Raw genomic sequence first — 14465 nt, forward strand, 5'->3', positions numbered from 1 at the left:
TGAATCCCTGGGGTCCCCAGCTCCATCCCGCGCCTGCTGCACCCTGACCTGGTGAGGACAAAGCCAGGAGCAGGCTGGAAAAGGGGCTTGGACAAAAAACAACGGGATGGGAGCCACTCACTAGCAGTTTCCTCCGGTGCTTCCTCAAGTCGCTGGGCTGATTGCAAGGGGGGAAAGCGAGAGAGACACAGAAAGGGGGGCAGTTAATGGAGAACCCCACCCCACAGAGCAGACCCGGCGTGCCAGGCTGGGAGACAGCAAACATGGGCACCCCTGTTCCATACCACCTGCCCACACACCCGTGCAGATGCCAGGGCATCGCTCCCACCCCAGGCAGCCACACGCCCACCCTCTCCAGCCCCCCGTCCATCACAGGCCTCCTCACCAATGTCATGATCCCCATGCGGTCGAGGTCCTGAGCGGCACTGCGGGAGGAGAGCTTGGGGGTGGAGCGGAAGCGGTGGGGATGAGCTGGCCAGGGACAGAGCTGTCAGCGAGGTGGGGATGGAAGCTCTTTTGCAGAGCTGGGTGAGGTTGAGGCCCTCCATGCTGCCACTGGTCACACGGGTCTCCAGTTCCTCTGCGCGGAGCTCGGTGGACTCCTTCTCCTCTTGGATCATCCTGGGGGAGCAGCGGGGCTCAGAGCTCCTGGCTCCCCACCTTTCTGGGGAGTCATCTCACACCTCTCAGCTGTAGGATTTCCCTACCCTGGGGAAATGTACCTTGGGTTCTGTGACTCAAGCCCCTGATCTCCAGGAACAGCAGCAAGATCCATCAGGATCCACATAAACCAGAGCTGAGGGAGACTCCGATTTCTTTTAAAACGCCGTTTGTTTTTATTGTTTGTGGGGGGGGGGGGGGTTAAAAATGAAGATCCTTTCCATGATCCAACACTGGGGAAGCTGAGGGAGCCACATGCAGGAAGGGGCAAGTTTCCTGGGTGAAGCTGGACCAAGATCTTAACTTTAGGGCATGAGATCCTCCTCCCACCGCCTGGCAGTTTCTTGCCCCCGCAGAGCCATTTCAGATCAAGGCAGTGGTGGGTTTTGGCCATGGCTGCTACCTGATCTCCTCGTTGATGGCATCCAGCTGCTCCTGGAGCATCATGGCCAACGTCTGAGCATCTGAGTGCCCACTGGGAGAGAGCACATCCATGGAGCTGAAGAGCGACTCACGGTAATCCTCATCCACATCAGAGATCTCAGGGTCACTGTCGAAGGCATGAGGTCCCGTGGCCAGGACACTGCCTGCCTGAGCCTGCTCCCAGTCCTGGGGAAAGAAGGTCCACTGGTCCTACACAGCACCCCTATGTCTCCAGAAGTCAAACTGGAGACCTTCACACCTCAACACAATCCCAGTGGGGAAACCCTTCCTATCATGTTACACCCACCCATGCACCAGGTGAAGGAAATTGCCCCATGTCCCCAAATCAAGGACACATGAGACCAGCACGTAAGGCAGGAGGAGATCCTAACCCCAGCCCTGACCCCATGCTGTCATGAAGATGGATTACCTTGGTTGGCTCCTCTCGTCGGGCGGCGAATCGCCCCTTCTGAGCTCGAGTCAGGCCCGGTGCTGCCCCAAAGGGCTCGGTGGGGCCATGGACCACGGCGCTCAGTGGGAAGCGCAGGTCCGTGGCGCTGCCCATATGGGACCTGAGGAGAAAAAGCCTTGTTGTGGACATTGCTCCATGCAAGGATGTCCCCATGCCCAAGCTGCTCCCCTCACAGCTCAGGCTAGCTGGACAGAGGACTTGGCCACTCCAGGATGCCCACCCCAGCAGTGCCTGCCTGCTCTGCATGAAATGACACAAAAAACAGGCTCTGGGAAAATGTGCCCCGTTCCCTCCATGCTGGCCCTGGAGATGTCCTCACAGGCTGTGGGAAGCTCAGCCCTGGGTCCTACCCTGCTGCTACCTCCCCCTTGGCTGCAGTACCCACTGGGGCAACCAGCCAGTTCTGGTCAAAACCAGTCTGCCCAGTGGGTCTGCTGTGAAGCTGTGAGCTGAACAGTCACCTCCTGTTCTCCTTCTTGAGAACAATTTGCACCTCCCAATGTGTACAGCATATCTTGTGCCTGTCTTCTCCAGCTCCATGGTACAGAACAGGGGCCAGCCAAGGAGCTTTTCTCCTTCTTTTTATGTTTTCTTCAACATTTTAATGAATAAAATCCCATTTGAAACAGAACTTCCAGGTGGAGGGATTGAGCATCATTTAGGATGTCCCAGTAGAAACTGGCTGGGACCTCTTCATCCTCCTTCTTCATGCTTGGGCTGGTGCTTGGGAGCAGGTCCTCATGCCAGGTAGAGCAATGGGGCTGCTGTTGGACATGGGGCCACTTTTTGCCGCTTGTGGTACTCATTGCATATCTCATAGAATCATAGAATGTATTGGTTGGAAGGGACCTTCAAAGGTCATCTAGTCCAACCCCCCTGCAGTGACAGGGACATCTCTACCAGAGCAGGTTGCTCAGAGCCCCATCAAACCTGACCTTGAATATCCCCAGGGATGGGGTCTCTACCACCTCTCTGGGCAACCTGTTCCAATGATCCACCACCCTCATATTGCAGAACTTTTTCCTGATACCGAACCTAAATCGACCCTTTTCTAGTTTCAAACCATCACCCCTCGTCCTATTGCTGCACGTCCTTGGGAACAGCTCTGCCCCAGCTTTCTTACAGGCCCCTTCAGGTACTGGGAGGCCACTAGAAGGTCTCCCTGGAGCTTCCTCCAGCCTGAACAGCCCCAACTCTCTCAGCCTGTCCTCACAGCAGAGGTTCTCCAGCCCTTTGATCATTTTCTCCATGTTGTCTGTTGCTCCTCCTCACCCTGAAGACCCAACCACGCAGCTGAGCACCTTCCCAGAGCACGGCGTCATTGCTCCCTACATGATGCATTGCCACAGGAGACATGAAGGGTTTTTTAATTTAAGATGATAAAAGAGGTAGTCCAAGGCAGCGCAGTGTTTTTCCCCCATGGTGGGTCTGGTTTCCAGCGCAGATACAGATCCAGGCTCCTCAAACCCAGACAAAAGGGTCAACAGGAGCAGCTTGGCTCGGCGTCAGCTTGGTCTTCGCAGACGAAGGCACAGCCCAAGGTTCAAGGGGATTTAAGCCGTGGAGCCGCTGACAAGCAGTTCCAGAGCTAAAAACACGTAAAGGAGCCTTAGACAAAAGCTGACGTTTCAGCTGGGGGATTATTCCTGGCTCTGTAACTCAAGCTTTCTCCTGATTTTATCTCCAAGAAATTTTAAAAGTTAAAAAATGGTCCATCCTGTTCTTACAGAGCCACACAAAGAGGTCCCACACATGCTCCAGATGCTCCTCTGGCACTCAGCTATCCTTCCTCCTCACAAGCTCTTCCTCGCTCTCCAGATTTCTTCTCTCTGTAACAGATACGGGGCCTCCAGACCTTCTCCTTCCTCTCTGCCACAGCTGCTGACAGATTTGAAGCTGCTTACACCAGCTCCTTTCCACCTTCTCCAGTCTTCCCGAGAGGTGAATTTTCCCTGCTGGTGGTCACTCTCATTGATCTCTAACCCACATCACAGGTGCTCAGGAGAACATGGGGTCTCCCAGGTGGCCCCAGCAATGCAGAGTTTCTAACCCCCAGGTTTCTTGCAGTGGTGCTGGGTATCCTGGTCAGCGCCAGAGGCTGAGACCTGATGGACTCATCTCTCTTCCTGGTGCTCTGGGCTGGGACCTTCCCATCTCCCAGTTGACTTTAAATGAAAGGGTGTGGGAGAACTATTGTAGAAAAGAGGGGAAAAAATGGGGAGGGATTTCATTCTCCTTTGCCTGCAACACCTCAAAAGAGATTCCTCCTTCTCCTCCAGCCCAGCCTCTACACACCACAGTGGGAAAGGCGTTTGGTGAACATCCAGCTTGCATAGAAAATTCAGTCCTAAGACCTTTGGGCAGAAAAAGAGATGATGCCCAATGGTTTTTCACCCTTAGAAGAGCAGATCTGGGGTCATTCAGTTGAGCTGGGCTATTCTCAACAGTCCGTCTCCCACCCCAGGACAAATCCATGGAACCTCTTGTTTGATGTAAAACAGCATTTTGGTGCCTTATAAAAGCAAAACATCCCTGAAGCTGTGGGCTGGGATGCACGTGGGACACACACAGGCTGGTGGGGTTTGGCAGGTGGCCCTTACCTTGTGTGCACGCTCTCCACAAATGTCCCACTTCTGGTCTTGAGCTGATCAACCTCCAGCCTCAGTTTGTCGATCTCGTCAGACAATCGTCGCTGCTCAGGGTGAGACAAGAGACAGGAGGGGGTTGGTTTTGCCCTGAACAGCAGCCAGGTTTGGGGCAATCCAGAGCTTATTCCACGTTTATATTCCCTTTAAAAATCCCCATTCCAGATTTAAAGCACCATCAACACATGGGTAAAGAAACAGCTCATGCAGGTGACAGTCACTGAGGATGTTGGGTTGATGGTGCAAAGGCAGCGAGTGATCACAGGCCAGACAGACAGACAGACACACATGTGCTCCAAGTGATGCTGGTTTGAGAGATGAAAAATTGGTCCCACCAGGATGCTCTGGTTTTGCTCCAGACCACACGCACATATTTGCCTTGGCAAAGGGCTGGCAGCACGGGACCCACTAGCCAAAGCTGATGCTGGCCCTGTCCCTCCCGCTGCCAGCTCCATCCTCATCAGACACCCGTGCCTGCACTAAGTGTCTGTGCTGCCCTGTGGGAGACGTGAGAGTGGACAGGGAAGCAGGGCAGATGGGATCCTCCAGGCACAGCAGGATCCAGTCCCGTGGGCAAACAGACTGAACCAGGGTGGGTATCATGCAGGAAGCGTCATGTGAGTCTCCGAGCTCTGCCAAGCTCAGCAGCCATGACCAGGGGGCAGGAGCAGGGCCCACACATCCTCATCATGGGCAGGGAGCATCTAGGAGACCAAGACCCTGGGCAAGGGGGAAAGCAAACCCTCAACTGCCCCAGCCATGTATAAAACATGGGACATGACCCAAAAGCTCCCGTTGCTTCAAAAAGCTGCAACTCTCAAGCTTCAAGAATTTCTTTCTCAGGCATTGGAAGGGGTTGGCCAGGGCAGTGGTGGAGTCCCCATCCCTGGAGGGATTGAAGAGTCATGTAGACATAGTGCTGAGGGACATGGGTTAGTCGGGGACTTGTCAGTGTTGGGTTCATGGTTGGACTCGATGAGCTTCAAGGGCTTTTCCAATCCAGGCAATGCTGTGATTCCTGGCACAGGCCAACGTGGACTCATGTGGCAGACCCTACCTTAGATGCTTTATCAGAGAGCTGGGGAGGTGTAAAGATCTACGGGGCCTTCTGCAAGCTGAGCATGGAGCAGATCATGCCCTCAGCTCAAGTGAGGGGTTCAAGAATGTCTTGGGGGCAAAGGGGACGTGTCTGAACAGCACTGTCCCTCACAGCCAGGCTGCACCAAAGAGCACTGGGGTAAACCCTCCTCCAGACCCATGGGTGAAGCCACCCCGACCTGGCTGCTGTCCTCAGCAGGGGGTCAGGGATGGATGAGCGTGATAGAAATATGGAGATGGGACTAAACATGCCTGTTAGGGAACTGAACCAGGGGTCTCTGGGAAGGTGGGTGGCAGCTTCCATCCAGCCACTGCGTGGGTTAGTTTGTGGCCTCCTGCTGCTGGGGGCTTTGGGATCCCAGCTCCTCCAAAACCAGGGGATTTTAGGAGGAGCAGCTGCCACTACCCAGGGATTAGGAGCGAGGAAGTGCAGTCACCAGGGCAGGCTCCCTGCAGCGGCATTTACCTTGTCGTGCTGATGTTCCTCTATCTGCTTTTGGGTATTTTCCAGCTCTTGTAACAACGTGTTCTTTGAAAAACGAAACAAAGGGGAACAAAAACAGGAAAGAAAAAGAGAGACCATTTAGAAAACGACCATGTGGCTTCCTGGGGATGATCAGTGTGGAATTGCTGAGTGGATGGTGTGATGGACACCTGGCAGGAGGGATGGTAATGGCTCCCTGATCTATTCCTCACCTAGATGCCCATCAACTGATCTTCTCTGCAAACCCTCTGCCCCTCAAGCAGGGCTGCCATAGCCCAACTCCTGCCCCACACCATGGCCAGGATGTGGCCATGGAGGGCAATTGGCAATTAGAGATTTGATGGGCAGGGCTTGAAGATCAGGAAACACATTTGAGAGGAGACCAACTCTTTGAGCACCTGGATCAAGGGCAAAAATGTCCCCTACATCTAAACCAGGGAACAGGCAGGGGGAAAGAAGATGCGTTTGCAACTGCCTGACCTAATGCTCTTTTTTAGGAGGTGCTGGCAGCCAAACAGCATCATCTTTGTCCATGGAAGACCTGGAGAAACTCTCTGGGTGAGGCAGTGCCAGCAGCAGGTTGGAAAGGAGAAGATGTCCCTTCACAAGGTGCCACCACTCTGATCCCTGTTTCTTCCTGGGGTGGGAATTTGGACTCAGCCCTGTGTGTTGGGTCCTGCTTTATCCAGAGCCACTCAAGATACCTGCTGAATGACTGGACACGCTGGCACAACTGGGTCTGGTTGGGGACAGGAGGGACACAGACCCAGTCCTGGAGGGATTTGCTGGAGGGATTAGCTGGGGGATGTAACCCCTCTGTGCTCTGACTTGCTAAGGGGACCCTGGTCCCTGCAGGAACCCAAATAGATGAATTATCACGGGGTGACCTCCCATTGGCATCATGAGGTTAATCCTTCCTCTGAGCCACCAGCTCTCCCAGCTAATTGCATTCATGCTGGGGCAGCAGCAACTCCAGCTGGTTCCAGTTCCCCAGGAGGAATGGGGTGGGAGCTGGGAGGCTGCTCATGGACTCTGCCCCAGCTTGGAGAAGGCAGATCAGTCCAGGCTTGAGGGACAGAAAGGTTTCAAGGCAGCACATGGAGGGGATGGGGAGGTGGGAGAGGATGAATGTGGCGTTTTCTCCTGCAGAATGCAACAAGGTTTTGCTCCGACAGCCGGGTGTGCTGGAGGAGACACAGGGAAGTGAGGGAACAGAGCAGGACAGATCCTGCTCTGGTGGGATGTGTGTCTCGGTGAGCAAGGGCCAGCTAGAGGTGAGGGGGTGACGCAGAGCACACTTCCCTGTGCTCCCACCAGCCCCATGCCCAGCTGGCATCCTGCACGTCGTCATTTCTCCACCCCTGCACAGGTACTTCCACACCCTCGTGCTGCTCCTGGCTGAGGCTCCACACCAGAGGGGTTGTGGACCCTTCGACCTCCTCCCAGCCCCCCAAAAGGACCCCCTGCCCGGTCCCCCCAGCCACCACCTTCTCCTCCAAGGCCGCCATCCTCTCCTTGAGGTGCAGCTGCAGCCGCTCGTTGGACTCGCTCAGCAGACGGTCCACGGTGTCCGAGAGCCGCTTGTTGTGCTCCTCGTTCATCTTCTCCCGCTGGCGGGCCTGCAACGGCAAACAGCGACCAGCCACCTCACTCCTCCTGCCATGAGGGACTCGGTGCCTTCCTGCCATCCCATGTCTGCTGGTGGTGTCAGAGTTCATCCCTCAGGCCCAGCTTTTGGGGACAAATCCATCCCTTCCAGCACAGATCGGACCCTTCGCTGGGGCTCTGCTGGTCTCTGTCATTTCCCAGCCGTGGAGGGCAAGTGGTGATGGGCAGGGCTTGAAGATTAGGAAATGTGTTTGAGAGGAGACCAACTCCCTGAGCACCTGGATCAAGGGCACAAATGTCCCCTACATCTAAACCAGGGAACAGGCAGGGGGAAAAGAAGATGCGTTTGCAACTGCCTGACCTAATGCTCTTTTTTGGGAGGTGCTGGCAGCCAAACAGCATCATCTTTGTCCATGGAAGACCTGGAGAAACTCTCTGGGTGAGGGATGAACTGGAGAGAGGACAGGATCTAAATGGATCCTGCCTGCCTAAACCAAGAAAGTTTGACCTGTGCATCTACCAGGGACAGCCACACTGGGGGCACATTCCAGATCCCAAAGGGAACTCATCCTCTGGATTTCCAAAGGTCTCTCCACCCTGAAAGGAGTGTGTAGAGATGTGAGAGTCAGTCTATTCTCCCAGGTAACAAGTGCAGGACAGGAGGAAATGGCCTCAAGTTGCACCAGGGGAGGTTTAGATTTGATTTGAGGAAAAACTTCTTCACCCAAAGGGCAGTCAAGAATTGGAACAGGCTGGTCAGGGCACCATCCCTGGTGGGATTGAGCAGACAGGAAGACGAGGTGCTGAGGGACATGGGTTAGAGGTGGAATTGGCAGTGTTTGGTTTATGGTTGGACTCAGTGATCTTAAAGGGTTTTTCCAACCACTACAATTCCATGATTCTAAATCTCTGCCATTGGCCAAAACAACCAGGGGCTTCCCCAGGAGCACAGGCTGTAATGCCACCTGGGCAACCCAAGAAATGGGCATCACAACCTCCTGCATGGACAGCCCAGCCACTGGCTAAGGAGCACAGCAGGGATTGTGCAGCCCACGACACATCAGCTCGGCCTCCGTGTCTTTGTGAGGAGCAGCACCCTTCGCTCCCAGCACCCATTGGTCTCACCCTGCTGCTGATCCAGGCTCAGGGGAAGAGCTGCTGGAGCCTCCCCCTCCACCCTGCTTTCAGGGTCCCAGCTTGCCCCAGGGGGTGATGCTGGGAGAGGAGTGGAGGTGGCACACTGACAGCAAGACTTGGATGCCTGGAAGAGGGGGACATCACAGCAGAGAGTGTCATGAGCTCCAGCGTGGCTTTAGTTTTAGAGATCCTGGATGGGAAAGGACCAACCAGGCTCCTGTCCCCATCCTGCTTCAGAGACACCAGCAAGCCAGCCCTCTGTGGTGTGCTCAGGAACCCAGCCACCAAGGCCAGGGGGATCCAAGGCTGGATCAGGACCCACAAAAACTGTCTGGTCCAGGCTGAGCAGCACTTACCCTGGCCAGCTCCTGGTTCTTCTCCTCTAGCTGACTCTCCAGCTGCCGGAGATGCTCCTCAATGCTCCCGTGCCTCTCTTCTGCCTGGGAAAAGCAGAGCAGCCCTCTCGGATGATGCTCCCCAAAAACATGTGGGCCCTCCTGCATCCCTCCCTCCCTCCCTTCATCCATATCCTTCCCCGGGATGCGGTGCTCTCTCCTGCTGCTGGAATCCCACCATGGTTCACTGTGTGCTGTGAGCCCAAACCAGCCCTTCCAGCAAGGTGATGGGAGATGGAGGAGCTCTGTGAGCCACTCAACACCCATTCAAGCACCCAAGAGGGGCAAGGTTGGTCATATCCACACCTCCCTCCAAGTCTGCACCTTCCCAGGTCCAGCCTGGGTCAGTCCCTCCTCTTTCTCCGCATCCCAGAGTGGCCCCAACAAAAGCTGAAGGCCATTCACACCGACAGGACCATCTCTGCCTTGGAGAAAGGAGCCAAGCGAAGGGAGAAAACCTTGTGTGTGCAGGACACATCAAGAGCTTTGAAAACGGTGCATTGTCCCTGCAGCCATGGGGAAGGCAGAGGACAGCAAAACTGAGAGGCTGGGATTGAGAGCAGGGTGCTTCGGGGCTGCCAGGGCTCCATCGCTGGTGGCCAGACCTACCCCTTCCTCTGGGTCCCACCCTCCCATCCGGCGCTGGTCCCTGGTCACCCCGCACACTTGCCTTGGTGAGCGCAGCAATGCGCTGGGCCAGCTCCGCTTCCACCTCAGGCAGCGTCTCCGCCTTCCGCATCGTCTGCTGCAGCTTCTGCTCCGCCAGCTCCAGCAGCTCCCGCAGGTGCCGGGCTTTCTCCTCACACTGCAGGACAGGACGGGTGCCTGGCACCAAGGCTTGGCCACTTTGTCCCATCCCCAGCACCCACTTCTCCCTCCCAAGTCCCCAGGGTGGTGGGGAGTCTTTGGGTCCAGCTTCGGTACCTGGCGGTGCAGGGACTCCTTGTTGGCCAACTCGCTTTCCAGCTTGTCATTGAGGTCATGGATGGAGGTGGCTTCTCGCTGGGCTGCCAGGTAGCGTTTCTCCAGCGTGGTGATCCTCTCCTCCATGTCCTCTTTTTGAGCCAGGGCCTGGGGAAGTGATGGAACTGTCACATCCTGATCTGTGACCACCAATTTGGGAATAACTGGTCGCTCCCTGGGACAGCCCCAAGTCCAAGCATGCAATGAAAACTGCTCTGCACAGGAATGAGGGACACCAGAGCAGGAGGGTCAGGTAATCAGAGAAAAACCTTCTGGCATGGACACAGCTCACTGCCTCAGGGAAGTCCTGCTGATGGACTTTGGGACCATCACCCAAAGGCAGTGACCTCTTTTGGGGAACACTGGCCTCCACCCTGCACACAACAGGGATTAAAATCCCTTCCCAGCCCAGAGCATGTGGAAGCTGCTGTGAATGTCTCTGCAACTGCAAGAGGCTTGGCAGTGCGAGAGGACAGTGTCTAACCTCTCGGAGGTCCCTCTGGTACTTGCTGCTCATCTCCTCCGATTTGATCAGATCCTTCCTGGCGGTGCCCAGATCCTCCTCCAACTCGGCGACGCTGGCAGCCAACGCAGAGATGCGCTCCTTGGCTTGGACCACTTCGAAATTCTGCTTCTCCAGGAGCTCCTGCAGCTCCACCACCCGCCCTGCCTCATCGTCTGGGTGGACGGAGCCATTGGAGAGCGGCTGCAAGGCAGCAGAGAGGGAGGCGGATGCCGGGCTGCCCCCAAGCACGGGCTGGGATTGCCAGGACCCAGCCCAGCAAGGTGGTGGGAACTTGGGCTCTGGGACCCCCATCAACATTCTCCACTAGCCAGGAATGTGGCTTCTCACAGGCAGGATGGAACAGGGATGGCTGAGGGCTTCCCAGAGCATCTCCAAGAAGCAGAGCCCCTAGGAGCATCCAAGTGGGAGCACAAATTCCCCTCCACCTGTATCCACCACAAAGGGCATTTCCCAGGGGGCTGGACCCAAGGGAGATGGAAGAAAGTTCTCAACACCCTGGAACCAGTGACAAGGAGGTTGGAGAAACGGTGGCCTCAGTATGTATGGTCAGAGCAGGGGTTTCTGGGGCTCTCACCTTCCAGGGAAGCTTCTGCACTGGCTCCTTGGGCTCCCTCTCATCCCGCTCACCCGCTGGGACCTCCCGCGCAGCGCCTTGCTGCAGAGCTGCCACCTGCATGACAACAGGGCTTAATTAATGAGAGAAAGCAGATGGGACCAGCTGGTCTGGCCACAGGTAAGGTCAGTCTTGGTGCACCCAGGTCTGCAACCAGCTTCCTGCTAGCTTCTGCCACTGTCACATTCAGCCAGTGCCTAGGGCTGGTGGGGAACTGGAGGGACAGGGTGAGGAAGAGAGGGAAAGGCAGAGATGCTGAGAAGGCTCAGCACTGATGGAGGATGAAGCCATGTCTTGCTTGGACACAAATACAGATCAGGCAGAGAATGGATGGAGAAGCAGCCCTAAGGAGAAGGACTTGGGGTGCTGGTGGATGAGAAGCTGAACATGAGCCGGCAACGTGCGCTGGCAGCACAGAGGCCAATAACCGTGTCCTGGGCCGCACCCAGAGCAGCGTGGGCAGCAGGTGGAGGGAGGGGATTCTGCCCCTCTGCTCCGCTCTCCTGACACCCCACCTGCAGTGCTGCCTCCAGTGCTGGGGCCACCAACAGCACAAGGACATGGAGCTACTGGAGCCAGTGCAGAGGAGGCCACGAGGATGATGTGAGGGCTGGAGCAGCTCTGCTGTGAGGACAGGCTGAGAGAGTTCAGCCTGGAGAAGAGAAGGCTCCGGGGAGATCTTCTAGTGGCCTCCCAGTACCTGAAGGGGCTCCAGGAAGGCTGGGGAGGGACTTTTCATAAGGGTAGTTAATGACAAAACAAGGGGAAATGGCTTTAAGCTGAAAGAGGGGAGGTTTAGATCAGATCTTAGGAAGAAATTCTTTGGTGTGAGGGTGGTGAGCCAGTGTCCCAGGTTGGCCAGCGAAGCTGTGGCTGCCCCCCCCTGGAAGTGTTGAAGGCCAGGCTGGATGAGGCTTTGAGCAACCTGGTCTAGTGGAAGGTGTCCCTGCTGATGGCAGGGGGGTTGGAACTGGATGAGCTTTGAGGTCCCTTCCAACCCAAACCAGTCTGTGTCTCTGTGATTCTAGGACACAGCAGTGCTTGCTACAGGCATGCGGGGACTGATCACAGGTATAAGGTTTTCCTGGTGAGCCCCTGGGGACCTGAGCCCTCCACCCCAAGGACCCCTCCCCAGTTCATTTTTTTGCAGCCAGCCAAACTCCAAACCCAATGCAGGTGTATCCAGCAGGAGCAGGGGAGAAACACAGACATCACACCCTGCTCTGCTGGGGGAGGACAGGGAAAGGTCCCTGCAAGGTGACCGAAGGCCAGGCACTGCCTCCCCACTGAGCCTGGTGAAGTACCATGAGATACATCCTGGGAACTGGAAAGAGGAACAAAATTTGGTCAGGCAGAGGCTTTAAAGATGCTTCTTTCCTTTTGGCAGTGGTGGTTGGGCACAAAGTTCAGGGAAGGGGTTGCCCAGGGCAGTGGTGGAGTCCCCGTCCCTGGAGGGATTGAAGAGTCGTGTAGACATAGTGCTGAGGGACATGGGTTAGTCGGGGACTGGTCATTGTTGGGTTCATGGTTGGACTCGATCAGCTTAAAGGGCTTTTCCAATCATAGCAATTCTGGGATTCTGTGATTTAGGAAGGAGAGGGTGGTTCACCATCTCCAAGATGAAGAGGGCCAGAGCAGTCTCCATGCAGGGCCTGAGCAACGAAGGAAATGGGGAATCCAAGATGGGGTGCTCGGAGCAGCAAGGTTTGGGTCTTGGCTGAGACAAGGTTAAAGCCAACAAGCAAAGTCACTCTCAACCCCTTTAAATGACTCAAGTTCCTGCTGCTTTTGTCAGTGAAATGAACATCAAACAGCAAAACAAGAGGAAACTGCATCCATGAGACAAAAGTTTTCAGAATATTTCCAAGGTTTCTGTAAATACAGGAGACCCTTCATGGAAATGACAATGTTGGAATAAAAGCCTCACATGAAAAATGCCCAAATGCCACCTTCTCCAATCTCTGTGATCACCTGAGGGTGGTATTTCCCCAAACTCAACAGGAATTCACAAGTGTAACCTGGAGTAGTCCCAGCCCAGCAGGTGCCCCTGCAAGGGCCCAGGGTCGGCTGCCAAAACCTCTTACCTGCCGATGGGCATCCACGAGCTGCTCCTCCAAGGTTGCCACTCGCTCCAAAGCTGCTCGCAAGCGTTCCCTGACCTGCAGTCATGTAAGACAACAGGAAGAGCCATTCTTTATCTGTGATGAGGGTGCCCAGGACCTAGGCAAACTCCCAGCCCCTTCTGCCTGGCTCAGGTGGATTCATGTCCAAGGCTCAGTGATGTTCCAGATCAAAAACATGTTGGAGAGGAACAGCCCAGACTAAACTGATTCTTGCAGGACACCCGTGGCCAGGGAAGCTTCAAAATGTCTTTTAGCAGAGCAAGGAGCTGCTTGAGGTAAATGAACCAGGAAGAACAAGAGTTGTAATGCAAAAACTGAACCAGGGTGGTCAAATGCCAGCAGTCACCAACACCACCAGAGTGACCCAGGGAAGCAAGATCCCCATCCCCAACAGCCTCAAACCCACAGCATCCACATGGCAGCCCCACCAGCCCCTAAAATGATGGTGCTGCAGCTTTTGAACATCTAAAACCTTCCTTCTGAGTGACCCCATGTCACCATCCAGCTTAACAACAAAAAATGGCATCTAGGGAGGGAGGAGGAGGGTTGGGAGAAGGTCAGCTCTGAGCAGGGCTGCTGACAGAACGAGCTGGGAGAGGTCCCAGCAGCCTCTCTCACCTTTTCATCTAGCGCCTTGTGATGCTCAAAGAGTGACTTGAGCGCCTTGAGCACCTCGACCTCACTGGAAACCCCAGATGGTGACTGGGCCTGACGCTTGACCACGGTCATCCTCAGGGACCGCTCGTGCCTCGACACCAGGCACTCCAGGTGTTCCAGCAAGAGCTGCAAGAGGACAAGCATGAGGTTCTCACCACCCCAGGGGCTGGCAATGCCAATACTGGCCCAGCAGCCTGTGGTGTCCCACTTTTCTGTGGGCTGGAAGCCAGACATCAGGTTTTTTGTGCTTACCCGGGTGTTGTTGCGCTCGGCTTTCAGCTCCGAGATCTCCTCTTCCCTCTCCAGGAGCTGCTCCCGGCACGCGCTGAGCTCCCGCGTCAGCGTTGCAAACTCCTGCGGGAAACAGGGCACGGCCGTGAGCAGGGAGGGAGGGATGGAGACGGATCCACCACCCCAGCCCCACTGCCAGGACCTCCAGTGCAGAGCATTTCCCATCTGAACCCAACCAGCGAGAGATGGGGACACCAAGGGGAACATTGAGAAATCAGTGGAGAAGCACAGTCAGCTGGGAGGTGACCTGTTCCTGGCTTCCCAAAGTGCTTTGGATGAGGGAGAAGGTAGAATTCCATTTATCCATTTGGTTTGATATCCAATGACGCAAGAAACTGTTCAGGTCAAGGGAGGGGATTCTGCCCCTCTG

At 55.5% G+C, this 14465-nt stretch overlaps 1 protein-coding gene across 1 annotated transcript in view; it reads right to left on the minus strand.

Moving 5' to 3' along the window:
- The window catches only part of LOC104531827 (liprin-alpha-4-like), a gene marked incomplete at both ends in the record, with an annotated part of 24415 nt that extends 10257 nt beyond the window's left edge, over positions 1–14158 (minus strand). The window contains 16 exon segments of the mRNA XM_029087184.1: positions 122–157; positions 386–455; positions 457–621; positions 1064–1269; positions 1514–1655; positions 4156–4247; positions 5765–5827; positions 7270–7401; positions 8884–8963; positions 9589–9727; positions 9847–9993; positions 10370–10591; positions 10986–11081; positions 13109–13183; positions 13766–13930; positions 14057–14158. Of these exon segments, the coding sequence (XP_028943017.1) occupies positions 122–157; positions 386–455; positions 457–621; positions 1064–1269; positions 1514–1655; positions 4156–4247; positions 5765–5827; positions 7270–7401; positions 8884–8963; positions 9589–9727; positions 9847–9993; positions 10370–10591; positions 10986–11081; positions 13109–13183; positions 13766–13930; positions 14057–14158 (1932 nt within the window).
- Positions 14159–14465: the final 307 nt, after the last annotated feature.

This window comes from Antrostomus carolinensis, unplaced genomic scaffold (genome assembly GCF_000700745.2).
Source record: "Antrostomus carolinensis isolate BGI_N321 unplaced genomic scaffold, ASM70074v2 scaffold13851, whole genome shotgun sequence".
Taxonomy (NCBI): domain Eukaryota; kingdom Metazoa; phylum Chordata; class Aves; order Caprimulgiformes; family Caprimulgidae; genus Antrostomus; species Antrostomus carolinensis.